The following is a 15,840-nucleotide window of genomic DNA, read 5'->3' on the forward strand; positions in this document are numbered from 1 at the left end:
CGGAAGCCTTTGGGTACACCTGAACTCCCTGGGGGAGCCTTTACGCAACCCCACACTCAACAGGACTCTGCGCCATCACTCTTTCCTAACAACCCTAAACATAACCCTAACCGCAACAAGAAGCTGAACCCGAGTTAGACCCGAAAAAACACGGACGGTGCCACTTTCTGCCATCAAAAAGTGCTCTCAGCGGAAGCCTTTGGGTACACCTGAACTCCCTGGGGGAGCCTTTACGCAACCCCACACTCAACAGGACTCTGCGCCTTCACTCTTTCCTAACAACCCTAAACATAACCCTAACCGCAACAAGAAGCTGAACCCGAGTTAGACCCGAAAAAACACGGACGGTGCCACTTTCTGCCATCAAAAAGTGCTCTCAGCGGAAGCCTTTGGCTACACCTGAACTCCCTGGGGGAGCCTTTACGCAACCCCACACTCAACAGGACTCTGAGCCTTCACTGTTCGCAAACAATCCTAAACATAACCCTAACCGCAACAAGAAGCTGAACCCGAGTTAGACCCGAAAAAACACGTACGGTGCCACTTTCTGCCATCAAAAAGTGCTCTCAGCGGAAGCCTTTGGGTACACCTGAACTCCCTGGGGGAGCCTTTACGCAACCCCACACTCAACAGGACTCTGTGTCTTCATTCTTTCCTAACAACCCTAAACATAACCCTAACCGGAACAAGAAGCTGAACCCGAGTTAGACCCGAAAAAACACGGACGGTGCCACTTTCTGCCATCAAAAAGTGCTCTCAGCAGAAGCCTTTGGGTACTCCTGAACTCCCTGGGGCAGCCTTTACGCAACCCCACACTCAACAGGACTCTGAGCCTTCACTCTTTGCAAGCAACCCTAAACATAACCCTAACCGCAACAAGAAGCTGAACCCGAGTTAGACCCGAAAAAACACGGACGGTGCCACTTTCTACCATCAAAAAGTGCTCTCAGCGGAAGCCTTTGGGTACACCTGAACTCCCTGGGGGAGCCTTTACGCAACCCCACACTCAACAGGACTCTGCGTCTTCACTCTTTCCTAACAACCCTAAACATAACCCTAAGCGGAACAAGAAGCTGAACCCGAGTTAGACCCGAAAAAACTCGTACGGTGCCACTTTCTGCCATCAAAAAGTGCTCTCAGCGAAAGCCTTTGGGAACACCTGAACTCCCTGGGGGAGCCTTTACGCAACCCCACACTCAACAGGACTCTGCGCCTTCACTCTTTCCTAACAACCCTAAACATAACCCTAACCGCAACAAGAAGCTGAACCCGAGTTAGACCCGAAAAAACACGGACGGTGCCACTTTCTGCCATCAAAAAGTGCTCTCAGCGGAAGCCTTTGGGTACACCTGAACTCCCTGGGGGAGCCTTTACGCAACCCCACACTCAACAGGACTCTGCGCCTTCACTCTTTCCTAACAACCCTAAACATAACCCTAACTGGAACAAGAAGCTCAACCCGAGTTAGACCCGAAAAAACACGGACGGTGCCACTTTCTGCCATCAAAAAGTGCTCTCAGCGGAAGCCTTTGGGTACACCTGAACTCCCTGGGGGAGCCTTTACGCAACCCCACACTCAACAGGACTCTGCGTCTTCACTCTTTCCTAACAACCCTAAACATAACCCTAACCGCAACAAGAAGCTCAACCCGAGTTAGACCCGAAAAAACACGGACGGTGCCACTTTCTGCCATCAAAAAGTGCTCTCAGCGGAAGCCTTTGGGTACACCTGAACTCCCTGAGGGAGCCTTTACGCAACCCCACACTCAACAGGACTCTGCGTCTTCACTCTTTCCTAACAACCCTAAACATAACCCTAACCGCAACAAGAAGCTGAACCCGAGTTAGACCCGAAAAAACACGGACGGTGCCACTTTCTGCCATCAAAAAGTGCTCTCAGCGGAAGCCTTTGGGTACACCTGAACTCCCTGGGGGAGCCTTTACGCAACCCCACACTCAACAGGACTCTGCGTCTTCACTCTTTCCTAACAACCCTAAACATAACCCTAACCGCAACAAGAAGCTGAACCCGAGTTAGACCCGAAAAAACACGGACGGTGCCACTTTCTGCCATCAAAAAGTGCTCTCAGCGGAAGCCTTTGGGTACACCTGAACTCCCTGGGGGAGCCTTTACGCAACCCCACACTCAACAGGACTCTGCGTCTTCACTCTTTCCTAACAACCCTAAACATAACCCTAACCGCAACAAGAAGCTGAACCCGAGTTAGACCCGAAAAAACACGTACGGTGCCACTTTCTGCCATCAAAAAGTGCTCTCAGCGGAAGCCTTTGGCTACACCTGAACTCCCTGGGGGAGCCTTTACGCAACCCCACACTCAACAGGACTCTGCGCCTTCACTCTTTCCAAACAATCCTAAATGTAACGCTAAACCTAACTGTAATTAGGTAAAACACCGTACATGTTTTTTAGGGTCTAACTCGGGTTCAGCTTATTGTTCCGGTTATGGTTATGTTTAGGGTTGTTTGGAAGGAGTGAAGGCGCAGAGTCCAAGACATAGGACCCAAAGGTGTACAACCAGCTCCCACCTCCCCCCTCAAAGGGAGATCCCAAAGCCCGCCAGAGGACCCTAGACTGTACAAGCAGCTCCAAAACCCCCGCCACAGACTCCAACCCCCCCCCCAAACACAGGCCCCAGAGGCGTACAAGCAACTCCCCACCCTCCCCAGAGGCAAGCCCCAAAGGTGTACAAGCAGCTCCCAACCCCCTCCAGATGCAGATCCCTGCATTGTACAAGCAGCTCCCAACACCCCCCCAAAAGCAAGCCCCTACTGTGTACAAGCAGCTCAGTGCACTGTGTACAAGCACCCCAGGTCACCAGGGTGGGTGCTCCAGGGCGCAAGGGGCCCGCCGGGGGTCACCGGGGTGGGTCCTATGGGGCGCCCGGGGGCCCGCCGGGGATCACCGGGGTGGGTCCTATGGGGCGCCCGGGGGCCCGCCGGGGATCACCGGGGTGGGTCCTATGGGGCGCCCGGGGGCCCTCCGGGGGTCACCGGGGTGGGTGCTCCGGGGCACCCGTGAGCCCTAGAAGGAACACGATGGGGATCACGCAATGGAGACAAGGTAGAACTGGGAGCACTGGGAATGGGGATAATGTGTGCACTGGGATGAAACCGGTGAGGACAGTGGGAGCACTGAGATGATGACAATGGGACACTGGGATGGGGCTGAGAGCACCCGTACGTGGTCCTGGAGCACACTGGGACATACTGGGACACAGTGGGCCCTGCTGCACCCCCAATGCTTCATGCCCCCCCCCCCAACACTTTGTGCACCCCTACCCCACTCAAAGCCCTACCCAAATGACCCTCCCATAGGGGCCCCCCCATTCACTCTGTATGACGCGGGGCAGTGCTAAGCACAGCTTTATTCCTCCTTTTTGGGGGGCGGCACATAGAGAGCCTCCCCCAGAAGTGGGGTACCGTGGGGGAGGGGGACTTCACTGGGGGCATTTGTGTGCACCCCCCTTTCCCCATGGCGCAGCGGTCAGTAGGTTCCGTGGGGGTGGTCCCGTGCTATGCAGGAGGAGCTCAGACCTGGAAAAAGCAGGAGGGTGTTACTTGGGGGGGCTGGGACTGCAGGATGGGGGGGCCGGGCTGGGGAAACGACTGGTGCCGTGACTCCCAGCCTGGCCACTGCAGGGCAACTATAGGGCAGGGGGGGCATTTAGTGTGCCCCAAGCACTGTGCTCTGTCCCACGGCCCGCCCATGCTTTGCCCTACAGCCCCACACTCCACTCCGTAATTCCCCCCTCCACCCCCTTTCCCCTTTCCCCCCTAACCCCGCTCCACACTCTACCCCACAGCCCCACGCGCTGCCGTACCCACTATGGGGCTTGGGCTCCCACGTGCCCCACAGCAGGCTCCGGTCGCTTTACCTGGGCCTTCTCACAGTGGGGGGGATCTCAGGTAGCTCAGCTCCAGCCATGGGGCGATGTGGTGCAGGAGGCAGAGCAGTGCCAGCAGCAGCACCAGCAGCAGGTGTGGGACGAGCCTGCAGGGGCACTCAGTGATCTGGGGGGAGATCTGGGGGGTGCAGCACCCCTCCAAACCTCCAGGGCTTTTCCTGGCCCACAGTGTGGGGTGCTACGACCCACGGCAGTGGGACCCCCGCTTACCACCATGTGCGCCAGCAGTTCTGGTCTGCACGCTGGGAGGGCTGTGGGGAACATGGTGATTTGAGGGGGCGGTGACATGGCTGTGCCTCCTCTGCCCCCCATTGGACATTTTCTGGGGGAGAAGACATGATTCTGGCGATTCCTACCTCCCTCCATGGCTCCGTGCTGAGCGGCTGTGCCTCAGGCTGTGGGGCTCGCCTGTGGGAGGAAGAGGCTGGGGGGGCTGGAAACTGGGGCACCGATTGGCATTGGGGGGGTGGGGGTGATGGGCACTGGGGGATGCAGGGAGGGCTGGAAAGCGGTGGGGGGGGGAAATGGGCAGTATGGGCAAGGGGCAGATGGGAAGTCTGGGGGACCCAAAGCGCCACGTGCCCTCACTCCAAGCCAGCGCAGGTTTGCAGGGGCCACACTTGTGTCCACGCTCTTTGCGTGCCCACATTTACCCCCTTTTTCTTTTTTTATTATGATTTTACCCATTTTTTTCCCTCCCACCTTCCTACTCCTTAAGATTCTGACAGCCCCGATTTCCAGCATCCTGCCCCAAAAAGCAGCTGGAGGCCGTCTGCCCTGACCTCCGCCTCACAGATATGTGCGGCGGTTGAGGCCAAGCTAGAAGGAAGGATGAAAACGCAGATTTGGGAGTTCTATAGGGGCATTTTCAGCCAGTGAGAGCCCCGTGGCCCCCCAGGTACCCACAGCACCTACGTGGCCAAAGCCTCCAGTGTCTGCCTCAGTAGTTTGTGGAGGCTGCTGATCTCCATCTGTTGCTCCGTGATTTTAGGGGAAGAAAAAGACTTTGTTAGGGTTTCTCCCATCTCTCCTCTCCAGTTTGCTGGATTTGGGGGCTTTGTGGGAGCTGTGCCCACACAGCGCCCTCATAATGCTGCAAAGCCTCCATCAGGTCCTGCATGCCGCACATCATCTGCAGAACTGGGGGGAACAGGGACGAATTTGGGGTGCCGGTGGTGGCTCCCATCCCTTTGGAGTCCTGGGGGAGTATTTACTTGAGGAGAGGGATCACGTTGCTCACCTTGGCGAAGGCAGATCGTGGCAGGAGACCGCAGCAACGCAACAGGGCTGGAGGCCATGGCCACACTGGCCTCCACAGATGGGCATAATGGGGGAGGGGCCGCCAGCCCCATGTGGTGTTGTCCCGCCCCCCAGCTGAGGGAGCTGGTTCGTTAGCATTTGACGAGGCTCAGCTGCCTCTTACCTGCAGGATGGCATCCCTCTTTGCCTCCAGTGCCTGCAGATTCTCCTTCCTTCCCTTGGCCTCAGCAAGCAGCGTTGAGTTCTGCTCCAGAGGAAAGTGGGTTGATACCCAGTGAAACTGGACTAAAAGCTGCTGGTGGTGCATTGGGGTGGGGGCACAGTGCTGCGGGGCACCCCTGGCTCTTCGTGCCCGTCCTCACCGTCTCCTGAAGGCCGGTGACTTCCTCCAGAAGGCCACGCTGCTCCCTTTCCTGGAGGGGAAAGAGTGTGCCGTTAAGTTGCTGGGGGCAGCCCCATAAGTTGCTGGGGGCAGCCCACTAGTTGGGGGGCATGCGAGCGGAGGCTGCACACCACCAGGTCTGGCCCTGCTGAGGCCAACGCAGCCTCACTGCCACAGGCAGGGCAAAGGCCAGCGGCCAGCAGCCAGGAGTCACCGCGTCACCTTGGCATTGTTTTAAGAGGAAAAAAAGGGAAAATGAACAACAGAGTTGCCGAGCAGCTGGGGGGGGGGCACTCACCAGATGCTGATTTTGTTCTGCCAGGCCTCTGTTCTCCTCCTGAAGCCTCCTCACCTCATCCTCCAGGTCCTCCAGCTTTTGGCTGCTTGCCCAGCCATGCTCCAATGCCTGCTGGGCACTGCGAGAGACAGATGGCCGCTGGTCGTCACCCGGCAGCACTGCTGCAGAGACGCATCTGCAGCTGCCCGCATGTCCCTGTCCCCCGTTCCCAGCACCTATGGGTGCCCCCTGACCGGTGGAGCTGCGCCGTCAGCCCTGCCACCTCCTCAGCCAGCTGGGCATTCAGCTCCTCGGCTGACTCCAGGGCACAGCGCAGCGTGGCGTTCTGGCCGGCCAAGTGCTGGTTGCAGCGCTCCCGCTCCTCCTGGATGCTCCTGGTGTCCCTGCAGTGAGAGGAGGCTCATTAGCACCGCTCAGGTGTGTTTTGGAAGCCCGATGATGCCGCTACCTACAAGGTCACGCTCTCTCTTTCGCCGCCGTAGCCCTCAAGATCCAATGCGGCTGTGAGCACGCGAGGTCCTGGGTGAGTAGAGAGAGATGGGAATCTGCATCCATGGAGCCCCAGCAACAAAACCACAGTGCCACTGATGCTGTGAGCGTCTGTGAGTCTGCCCCACAGCTCTGAATTGCTGCCCCACACCTCCAATTGCTGCCCCACATCTCTTAGTTTCTGCCCCGCTACTCTCCTTTCCACCCCACGCTGCGGCGTTATGGCTGGGCACAGGGTGGCTCAGTGGTTAGTGTGTGGTTGCGTTTTCCGCCAGAGCCCGCACCCCGTGTGCAGGAAAGAAGGAGTTGTCGCTCAGCTGGGGCTTCGAATTAGCAGTGCTGCCAGCAGGCGCAGCATGGCTGGAGTGGGCACTGATCTGTTTTCCGGTGCGCACACCTACCGCCCGTTACATCCAGCTCCTCAGCAGACTGCGAGGCCCTGGGGAAAGAAAAGCATTGAGGCGTTGGTAGGAATCAGTGAGATGGGCACGTGGTACGGCAACTCTCTGCCACACTTCCCACCGTGGCTCCTGAACCAATTGGCGTCAGGGCGCAGAGCCATAATTTAAGTATTTGGCTCCTGAAATGCCACTGTTGGGGCACTGAAACGTAATTCCATTATCTAGCTCCAGAAACGCCCGGTGTTGGGCTGCAGAGCCCGAATTCCCACGTTGAGACAGCTGTTGCAGGCGCAGAGCTGAAATGCCCACATTTAGCTTGAAACGCCCAGTGTCAAGGCACGGAGCCATAATTGCATTGTATGCTCCAGGCACACCCAGTGTCCAGGCACGGAGCTGTAATGCCGCCATTTGAAGCACTGCCCCCGCATGCCTCTGTTTCCCCAAGCACTCACCCATCCCGCTGACAGTGGGCGATCCACTCGCGCATGACAGTGCGGAAGGTGGGCAGATCCAGGGCCACCCCTGCTGCCGTCACCTCCAGCATCTGCCCGAGCTTCTGCAGCTGCTGCTCCTCGCCACTACGCCCCGTCACCGCCTGCAGGTACTCCATGATGCGCCAGGCTGGCACCGCGCCTGCCATCAGAGGCGAAGCTCACCACACGCCCCGCGTCTCTCGGGCAGCGCGCGCATCCATCCGGCTGCCTGTGCATCCACCCATTGGGCTCCAGCCCCCCGCGCGTCTTCCCGCGGCGTCCCCCAGCTTCCGCGCGCCATTCAGAAGGTGGAAACAGGCAGCGCGGAGCGAGAAGGAGGCCACGGGGTGGAATCGGGGTCCCGGCACCGCTACCTGTCTGCTCCGTGTCACAGGCAGCGAAGGCGCAGTCCAGCAGGGACTCCTCCAACCAGCCACCCTCGGCCCCGGCTGCGGGAGGGCAACGGGAGAGGTTACGGGGCCCGACGGGGTGCTGCCTGGCACGGCAGGACGCCATGCGCCCTTTGGGGCCGTGCCGGGGCCACCTCATTCTCTGGGGGGCTGCCTAACGCCCTCTGGGCAACAGGCGGTACGTACTTGCTGCGCTTTCTCTGCTCTCCATGCTCTCACGGCACCGAGGGGACACCGGGGGGACCTCCTTCTCCTCACAGCTCCTCACAGGGAATGGGTGCGAGCCCCGCCCACTTCCCGCCCTTTTGGGGAAGGGGGCGGGGCCACGCTCAGCCCCCTCCAGGCGCAGCCCCACCAGGGCTTGGAGCAAGGCACCAGCGCCGTGCTGAGCTTGCGAGGCCTCGGGCCTGCAGCCTGCTCGGGCTGAGCTTCTGCGCAGCAGCGGGAGGCCTGGTTTCTCCTTTCTTTAGTGGGAACAGCAGTCCCTCTACTGAGGAGGTGGCGCTCTCCAGCTTTGGCTTCCCGTTGTTTGCTACAAGGCCACCTGGAGGCCGCCTGCCCCCATCTCCGCCTCGCAAATGTGTGCAGTGGCTCGAGGCCGAGCCAAGAGGGAGGACGAAAGCGCAGGCTTGGGGGCACTTTCAGCCAGTGGGGCCCCTGTGTCCCTCCCTGTCCCCACAGCACCATAACGCTTTATGCCATCACTACAGCGGTTGCTATGTGTCACTGCAACTGTATTACAGTAAGAGTCACACAGATTGATGAAGCATTAATTCTGATGGAGCTGAACAAAGTGCCACGGTGATAGAACCGAAGAAGCACAGCAGTGATGGAACCAGAGCTGGCCTCAACAAGTACAATACAAAACCACTCACTACATGCTACAATGCTACAGCTAGGCCCCAAAAGCTCCAGATACATCCCAAAACCAAAATGCAGGCCCCAAATGCTACAGAAAAGCCATGCAGGCCCTAAATGCTACAGACAAGTCCCAAAATACCAGACAGTCCAAAATGCTATAGACAGGCCCCAAGTCCCAGATGCCAGTACCAAAGGCTTCAGAGAGGCCATAAAAGCCTAGACAAAGCCCCCAAAGTCTCCAGACAGTCCCCAAACACTACAGACTGTCCCAAAAACCCAGACACAGTCCCAAAAAAACTGAATGCAGGCTCAAAATGCTTTTGACAGTCCCACACACCAGACACATGCCCCAAACGCTACAGACAGGCCCCCAAAGCCAGAAGCAGGCCCCAAATGCTACAGCCAGGCCACAAACCCCAGACGCAGGCCACCAACACTACAGACAGGCCCAAAAGTGTGAATATAGGCCCTAAGCGCTACAGACAGGCCCCAAACCCACGACATAGGCCGCAAACGCTACAGACAGGACAAAACCCCAGACGAAGTCCCCAAACACTGCAGAAACACCCCAAAGGCATTGACACAGGCCTAAACACTACAGATAGGCCCCAAACTCCAGACGCAGACCCCAAACACTACAGAAAGGCCCCAAAACCCAGACACAGGCACAAAGTGCTACAAACAAGCACCAAAAGCCTAGGCACAGGCCCCAAGCGCTACAGAAAGGCCTCAAAAGCCCAGACACAGGCTCCAAATGTTACAGAAAGGCCCAAGAAGCCTACACGCAGGCACAAATACTACAGACAGGCCCCGAACTCCAGACAGGCCCCAAATACTACAGACAGGCCCTGAACCAGAGACGCACACCCAAAATGCTACGGACAAGCACCAGAAGTCTAGATACAGGCTGCAAACACTACAGACAGGCCCCAAGCCTCAGACGCAGGTCCCAAATGTCTACAGACAGGCCCCAAACCCCTAGACGCAGGCCCCAAATGTTTACAGACAGGCCCCAAAGCCTGGGCATAAGCCCCAAAGGCTACAGCCAGGTCTCAAACCCAAGACACATGCCACAAACAGAACCCAAAAGCCCAGACACAAGACCCAAAAACTACAGAAAGGCCAAAAACCCATATGCACACTGCACACTCTACAGCCACACCACAAATGCAAGATGCAGGCCCCAAATGTCTACAGACAAGTCCCAACTCCCAGACACAGTGAGATGGGGAAGATGCTAAAACTTATCTGAATTAATATTTAGCTACATATGTGGTAAAATATCCTAATTATTGGGGATGTAGATGAGAACTGTTACAAATGACTGAGTACCAAATAGGATTACAATCAAAGTTTACAATTTATTAAATGAATAGAGGCAAGCAAACAACACTGGGTGCGCCGGGAGTCTCTGCTCCACCAGGACGCACACCTGTTACATAAGGTGGCTAGTTTTTATGCTCCTAGGCTAATACATATTCATTACTATTCCTATAAGAGGCAGGGTTATTATAATTGGTTTCCGGAATCCGAAACCCTCCCAGGGGCGCCTGTGTATCAGTCTCTGGTGGTCTCTCGGGGGTCGCTTGGGCTGAAGGCTGGTGGTCTTCCTCGCAGAATTTTGTCCTTCAGTCATCCTTCAGCTCCCCCTTCCTCCTTATTTGGTAGCCTCTGGGCCGGATTTCAGAAACTCTCACAACATCCCGTGCAGTAGTCAGCAGTTTTCTCTAAAACCCCCCTTTGTTCTCTTATCACCTAGACTTGGGCCTCAATGTTAACCCTTCAAATCCCTTAGTGACATGAACTGCTAGACTATTCCTAGACATCTAGATAACTGGGGCCTCTCGGACTCCGGGAACTGGATCAAACCAACCTTGCAGTTTGGACTGAGACCGAGGTCTCAGAGAGCATGCGTAAGAAGAAAAGGTTAAAAAGTTCAACTCTGATGAAGACATCTTACTTCATCCCGACGACCACCCGGATGACCACCAGAGAGTAATACGCAAGTGCAGGACTGATAATTAGCATACGAAGCGGGGCTAGGCAGAGCTAGGAAATGAATATGCACAGACGTGTTGTGAAACCTAATGCGTATGTAATTTTTGTGCGACAAGTCAGCACAGATGCTCTGCGGCAGACCCAGGGAGAGACTCAAATGCCGTGACCTGTGACTGAAAGCGACCACCAAAACTGCGATGATGGAGGCATAAAAAGCACAGATTTACAATAAGAGACCGGAAGAATGGAGTGCAAATCCCATAAGAAAATGCTTTGGTAATGAATACTCAAGAAAGAGCTCCTGATGTGGCCCAGATGACTTCCGCAACAGTAAGGATGGAAGCGGATACCATCTGAAACTGAATATGATGCCCAAGACCTGAAACAGATCCACACTTTAAGCTCTGACTACAAGACAAGAATCGCTCAATCAGCCTTGAGATGATGACACAAGCATTTAGGACCTTTGGCTTGGCTACCGACTTGCCTGTCTAGTCAGTCCAATGAAAAAAGCAATGAGGATAACAAGACCCAAGGAGCGTGTAACATATGATGATCATATCAGGAAACATTAATGATACAAAAGAACTACACACACAGAAGAAATGAGCTCTTTAAGCTCCCACTGCAAGATAAGAACTGCTCAACTGGCATTATTCCCATGAGGTGATGTGTTCAACAACCTCAGGATGGCTTCTGCAGGGCCTGCTGAGCACCAGGAAATGAAGACTGTAGTACAGCAACAGGATACGAAAAGCAACAGGAAATACAAGAATATAAGAAATATAAGAATATATAAGAAATATAAGAATATAAGAGCAACAGGAAATGAAGACTATAGTACAGCACAGACAACACAGAACACAGACACCAAGCTGGAACTGCCCTGCCTGGCACATGCTCACGCTGTACCTGACAGAGCCCCACATACCCTCCCTCTGCCTGACCGTGACCAATCCTGAAAGGCCTCATCTGCTGCAATGACTTAAAAGCACATGCCCTTGCTCTATGTGTCCATTCACAACCCCAGCCCAAACATAGCATTTGCCTCCCCAGCTTAGCTTGGCAATGCTGGGAGGCAGATTCTATCCTCAACAAGGAATACAAAGGCTAGCCAGGACGTTGCTAAAGGCACAAGGATCCTCTTCACCTGCAGAAATAGATTGGCACACCAGCCAAACTTCTTCCAATGCAAATCCTCCTCAGAAGCAAAACAGTAGTCAACTGACCTGCTCTGCTACTGAAGTCAGATAACACAGCTGGCACAGGCCACAGCACCAGAGTAATGGGAGGTGAAGTGACTGCAGTTCTCAGAAGCCAGCATGCCACTCTTCTCCTCCTGCCCAACCTTACATCAAATCTGAGTCTCACACTACTCTTCAGCATACGGCTTTATCCCTCTGAGACTGTGTGACAAGACTTTTTTTTTTTTTTAAAAAAAAGGGGGGGGGTGGGGAGAAGTACAGACTGAAAGCATCCACATGCCATAGCTCACCTGCATCAACTGCTCTTTCCATTACCGCAGCTGCTCACCCCTCCCAAGGCCGAACCCTCCGTCTGCCCTTGTGAGCCAGCTCTGCCACCTGTAAAACCAAAACAAGAAGGGATGCTTTTTTTTTGACTTCAGTGACAGGGACACACCTCAAACACACCTGCTCCTTTGGCAAGCTGTTCATACCTCACCTGGCCCAATACACCTCTGGTGGAGATTGACGCTTTGCACCTTCTATACAAAAAAAAACGCTGTAAAAAAAATCACCATTAAGAAGAGCTGATGACACAACCCAGATCAAAGGTGAATGCCCAAAGATATCTGCAATGCAAAACTGTGGGATATGTAATCATATAGGAAAAGTAGGTTTAACTAGCCATGTACATAGATAAAGGACTTGTGACCATGTAAGAATCAAAGAAGGGAGTTCTGGAAGACAAGAGAGATGTGGAGGATGAGACTCACCAAGGAGCCTGAGGCATAGGTAAATAACAAGAGGAGATAAGAGCAAAGACCGCTACGAGGCCCAGGGGAAAAGAAAAGTAACAGAGCATGACCAGAACCAGGCACAGGATCAGGAGGTTGCAATAAGGTACGTACCAGCCCAACACATACGTCAAGACAAAGATCAGCAAATGACAAGACAAAGGGACCAAAGGACTGTAAAAGGGGGTTGCAGGGTTTTTGAAGGAAAACATCTGGAAGAAAAGTGTATAAAAAGAACGTAGCTGGGTTGCAGTAAAGACTCTTGCTTGATCACACTAAGAGTCCGTGCAACCACACAGAACCACAGAACACGACAGGCAGGGCTGTGCTTCAGGCTTCTATGACAAGACAAGAATTGCTCAGCTGGCACAAAGGTGAGGAGCAGAAACATTTGAGACCCTTGGGACAGCTACCCTGGTGCTCACTGAGCTCAGTGAGCAAGAAGGATACCAAGGCCTGGGACGGGAACGGTTAAAGACACAGCACAGACTACACCAAAGAAGAGACACAGGCTGGGACTGCCCTGCCCGGAGGATGCTCACATCACACAGGAAGGAGGCCACACAGCCTCCTGCAGATTCAGGACCACCCTCTCTGATGCACTGACCACCCCTTGCCTTGCTGCGCAAATCCCCACCTACCCCTAACCAACCAACCGGCATAAACATAGCATTTGCCCCTTGACTTAACTCTTATAGGTCTGGATCCATCCTTGACAAAGGCTGGCGCTAAGCTCACAAAGAAACACACTGTAGAGCTTCAGGATGCTCGCTGAGCTCAAACAACACGGAGGATACCAAGATCTGAAAAAGGGCAGTATAAGAGATGGAACACAGACTACACAAACCACATTGTAAAAGAAATAGGAGCTAGAACTTTCCTGCCCAACAATCAGTCCCATCACACAGGAAGGATGCCACACACTCCTCCAAACCAAACCTACCAATCCCGAACAGCCCTCTCTGCTGTAAGGACTCCAACCACACCGCGCCCTGCTGGACAACTCCCCACCTCCCCCTGCCAAACACCACGCAACACACATACTATTAGCCCCCTGACTTAATTCTCAGGGGTCGGAATCCATCCTCAGTGTGGACCACAGAAGGCCAGTCCTGCTGTATGTGGGGTTGTGTACTGTTGGCGTACGTGTTTTTAGGGTCATAATTAGGGTAAGGTTTAGGGCTATGGTTAGGGTTACAATTAGGGTTGTTTGGAAAGAGAGAAAGTGCAGAGACCTGTCGTGTGTGGGGTTGCATAATGGCTCCCAAAAGGAGTTCGGGTCTACCCAAAGGCTTCCATTGGGAGCACTTTTTGATGGGAGAAACTGGCAATGTACTTTTTTTGGGTCCTAATTAGGGTTAGATTTAGGGTTACAGTTAGGGTTACCCTAGAGTTCTGCCAGGACACTCCAGTACACTCTAGTGTGCACTAGGAGCCTCCTCTTGCACCCTGGAGGCCAAACAGTGACTCTTCCTCGAATCTTCTGGCCTCTAGAATACTCACAGTGCACTCCAGTGGACTTCTGGGCACATTGGAGGCCTCCCGTTGTCCTCCACGGCACTTGAGATGCTCCACAGGCCTACCAGAGCCACCCAGTGCGCTCTAGCTCCCCCCTGAAAACTTTCCAGTGACCCTCAGTGTCCTCTAGGATGCCCTAGATGCCTCCAAATCCATTCCAGTGCCCTCCAGGTTGTCCTATTAGCCTCCTCTTGCACCCTAGAGTCCAAACAGGGATTCTTCCTGCAATCTACTGGCCTCTAAAATACTCACAGGGCTCCCTAGTGCACTTCCAGGCACACTGGATGACTCCTTTTGTCTTCTGCGACACTCTAGATCTTCCACAAGTCTACCAGGGCCACCTAGTACCATCTGGTGCCCCTGAAAGCCTCCCAGAGACCCTCACTGTCCTCTAGGATCTGCTAGGGGCCTCAAAGGGTACTCCAGTGCACTCTAGGGTGCACGAGGAGCCTTCTGTGGAACACCAGAGGCCAAACAGGGACTCTTCTTTGAATCTACTGGCCTCTAGAACCCTTGAAGAGATCTCTAGTGAACTCTTGGGTATGCTGGAAGTGTCCAGTTTTCCTTGACTGTACTTTAGGTGCTCCACAGGTCTACCAGAGCCACTGAGTGCCCTCTAGCTGCCCCTGACAGCCTCCCAGTGACCCCCAGTGTCTTCTAGGATGCCCTAGATGTCTCCCTGGGCACTCCAGTGAAAGCTAAGGTGCCCTAGGAGCCTACTCTTTCAGCCTAGAGGCCAAAAAGTGACTCTTCCTGGAATGTACTGGCCTCTGGAGGCCTCACAGGGCTCTCTAGAGCACTCTAGGGCACACTGGAGGCCTCCCATGGTCATCCGCAGCACTCTAAATCTTCCACAGGTCTACCAGGGCCACTGAGTACCCTCTAACCCCCCCTAAAAGCCTCCCAGTTACACCCAGTGTCCTCCAGGATTTCCTAGCGGCCTCCCAGGGCATTCCAGTGCACTCTAGGGTGCCCTAGGAGCATCCTCTTGCACCCTAGAGGCCAAACAGGGACTCTTCCTGGAATTTTCTGGCCTCTAGAATACTCGCAGTGCACTCTAGTGCACTTCTGGGCATACTGGAGACCTCCCATGGTCCTCTGCTGTACTCTAGATCTTCTGCAGGTCTACCAGGGCCAGTGAGTGCCCTCTAGCCCCCCCCCGAAAGCCTCCCAGTGACCCCCAGTGTCCTCTAGGATGACCTGGAGGCCTTCCAAGGCACTCCAGTGCACTCTAGGGTTTCCTAGGAGCATCCTCTCTCACCCTAGAGGCCAAACAGGGACTCTTCCTGGAATCTTCTGGACTCTGTAGGCCTCACAGGGCTCTTGAGTGCACTCTCAGGCACAATGGAGGCCTCCCTTGGTGCTCATCAATCTGCGCTCTCAACAGAAGCCTTTGGGTACACCTGAACTCCCTTTGGGAGCCTTTACGCAACCCCACACACAACAGGAATCTGTGCTTACTGTCTCTCCAAACCCTAGCAATCCCTAGCCCGAACTCTAATTATGACCCTAACCCAACACCACAGCTTCAGTTAGTATAACCTGCAGCCCCCTGGAGGTTTCGCTGGGCTGTCCAGAACTCTAGAGTTCTTCTGTCGTCCCCCCCACACACACACCATGTGCTGTATTATCTGCTAGAGGCCTCACAGGGATGTTTGCTCTCCCCTTGGATGCCCTAGAGAGCATCCTGTACTCCAGAGAGCACTAGAAGCCTCTCACACTGCCCTATAGAATCTCCCAGGGTCTCCCAGTGCAGTTTTGCACCCACTGGAATGCTCCCAGATCCTGCTTAGTGTGCCCTAAGGCCCTCTAGAGACCTTGTAGATCTCTCCATTGTACTCTAAGG

At 54.6% G+C, this 15,840-nt stretch overlaps 1 protein-coding gene across 3 annotated transcripts; it reads right to left on the reverse strand.

Moving 5' to 3' along the window:
- Positions 1-3,368: 3,368 nt before the first annotated feature.
- On the reverse strand, positions 3,369-15,174 carry KASH5 (KASH domain containing 5). 3 transcript variants are annotated; one of them, XM_080570524.1, is made up of 14 exons: positions 12,182-15,174; positions 11,994-12,081; positions 7,604-7,678; positions 7,209-7,389; positions 6,757-6,794; positions 6,319-6,385; positions 6,100-6,249; positions 5,867-5,984; positions 5,549-5,599; positions 5,350-5,430; positions 4,842-4,897; positions 4,283-4,334; positions 3,897-4,012; positions 3,369-3,555 (listed from the first exon to the last, which is right to left on the reverse strand). In XM_080570524.1, the coding sequence occupies exons 2-14, from the start codon at positions 12,013-12,015 to the stop codon at positions 3,459-3,461; spliced, it is 1,104 nt and encodes a 367-aa protein (XP_080426650.1). In that variant the 5' UTR covers positions 12,016-12,081; positions 12,182-15,174; the 3' UTR covers positions 3,369-3,458. The 3 variants fall into 3 exon arrangements, 2 of the variants coding, with proteins under 2 accessions (XP_080426650.1, XP_080426649.1); XM_080570523.1 differs by lacking the exons at positions 11,994-12,081; positions 12,182-15,174 and adding an exon at positions 4,137-4,177 and having other exon boundaries at positions 7,604-11,967; XR_013942533.1 differs by lacking the exons at positions 3,369-3,555; positions 4,842-4,897; positions 11,994-12,081; positions 12,182-15,174 and adding an exon at positions 4,137-4,177 and having other exon boundaries at positions 3,914-4,012; positions 7,604-11,967.
- Between the last annotated feature and the right edge of the window lie 666 nt (positions 15,175-15,840).

Source organism: Anser brachyrhynchus, assembly GCF_964034855.1.
Source record: "Anser brachyrhynchus genome assembly, chromosome: 29".
NCBI lineage: Eukaryota > Metazoa > Chordata > Aves > Anseriformes > Anatidae > Anser > Anser brachyrhynchus.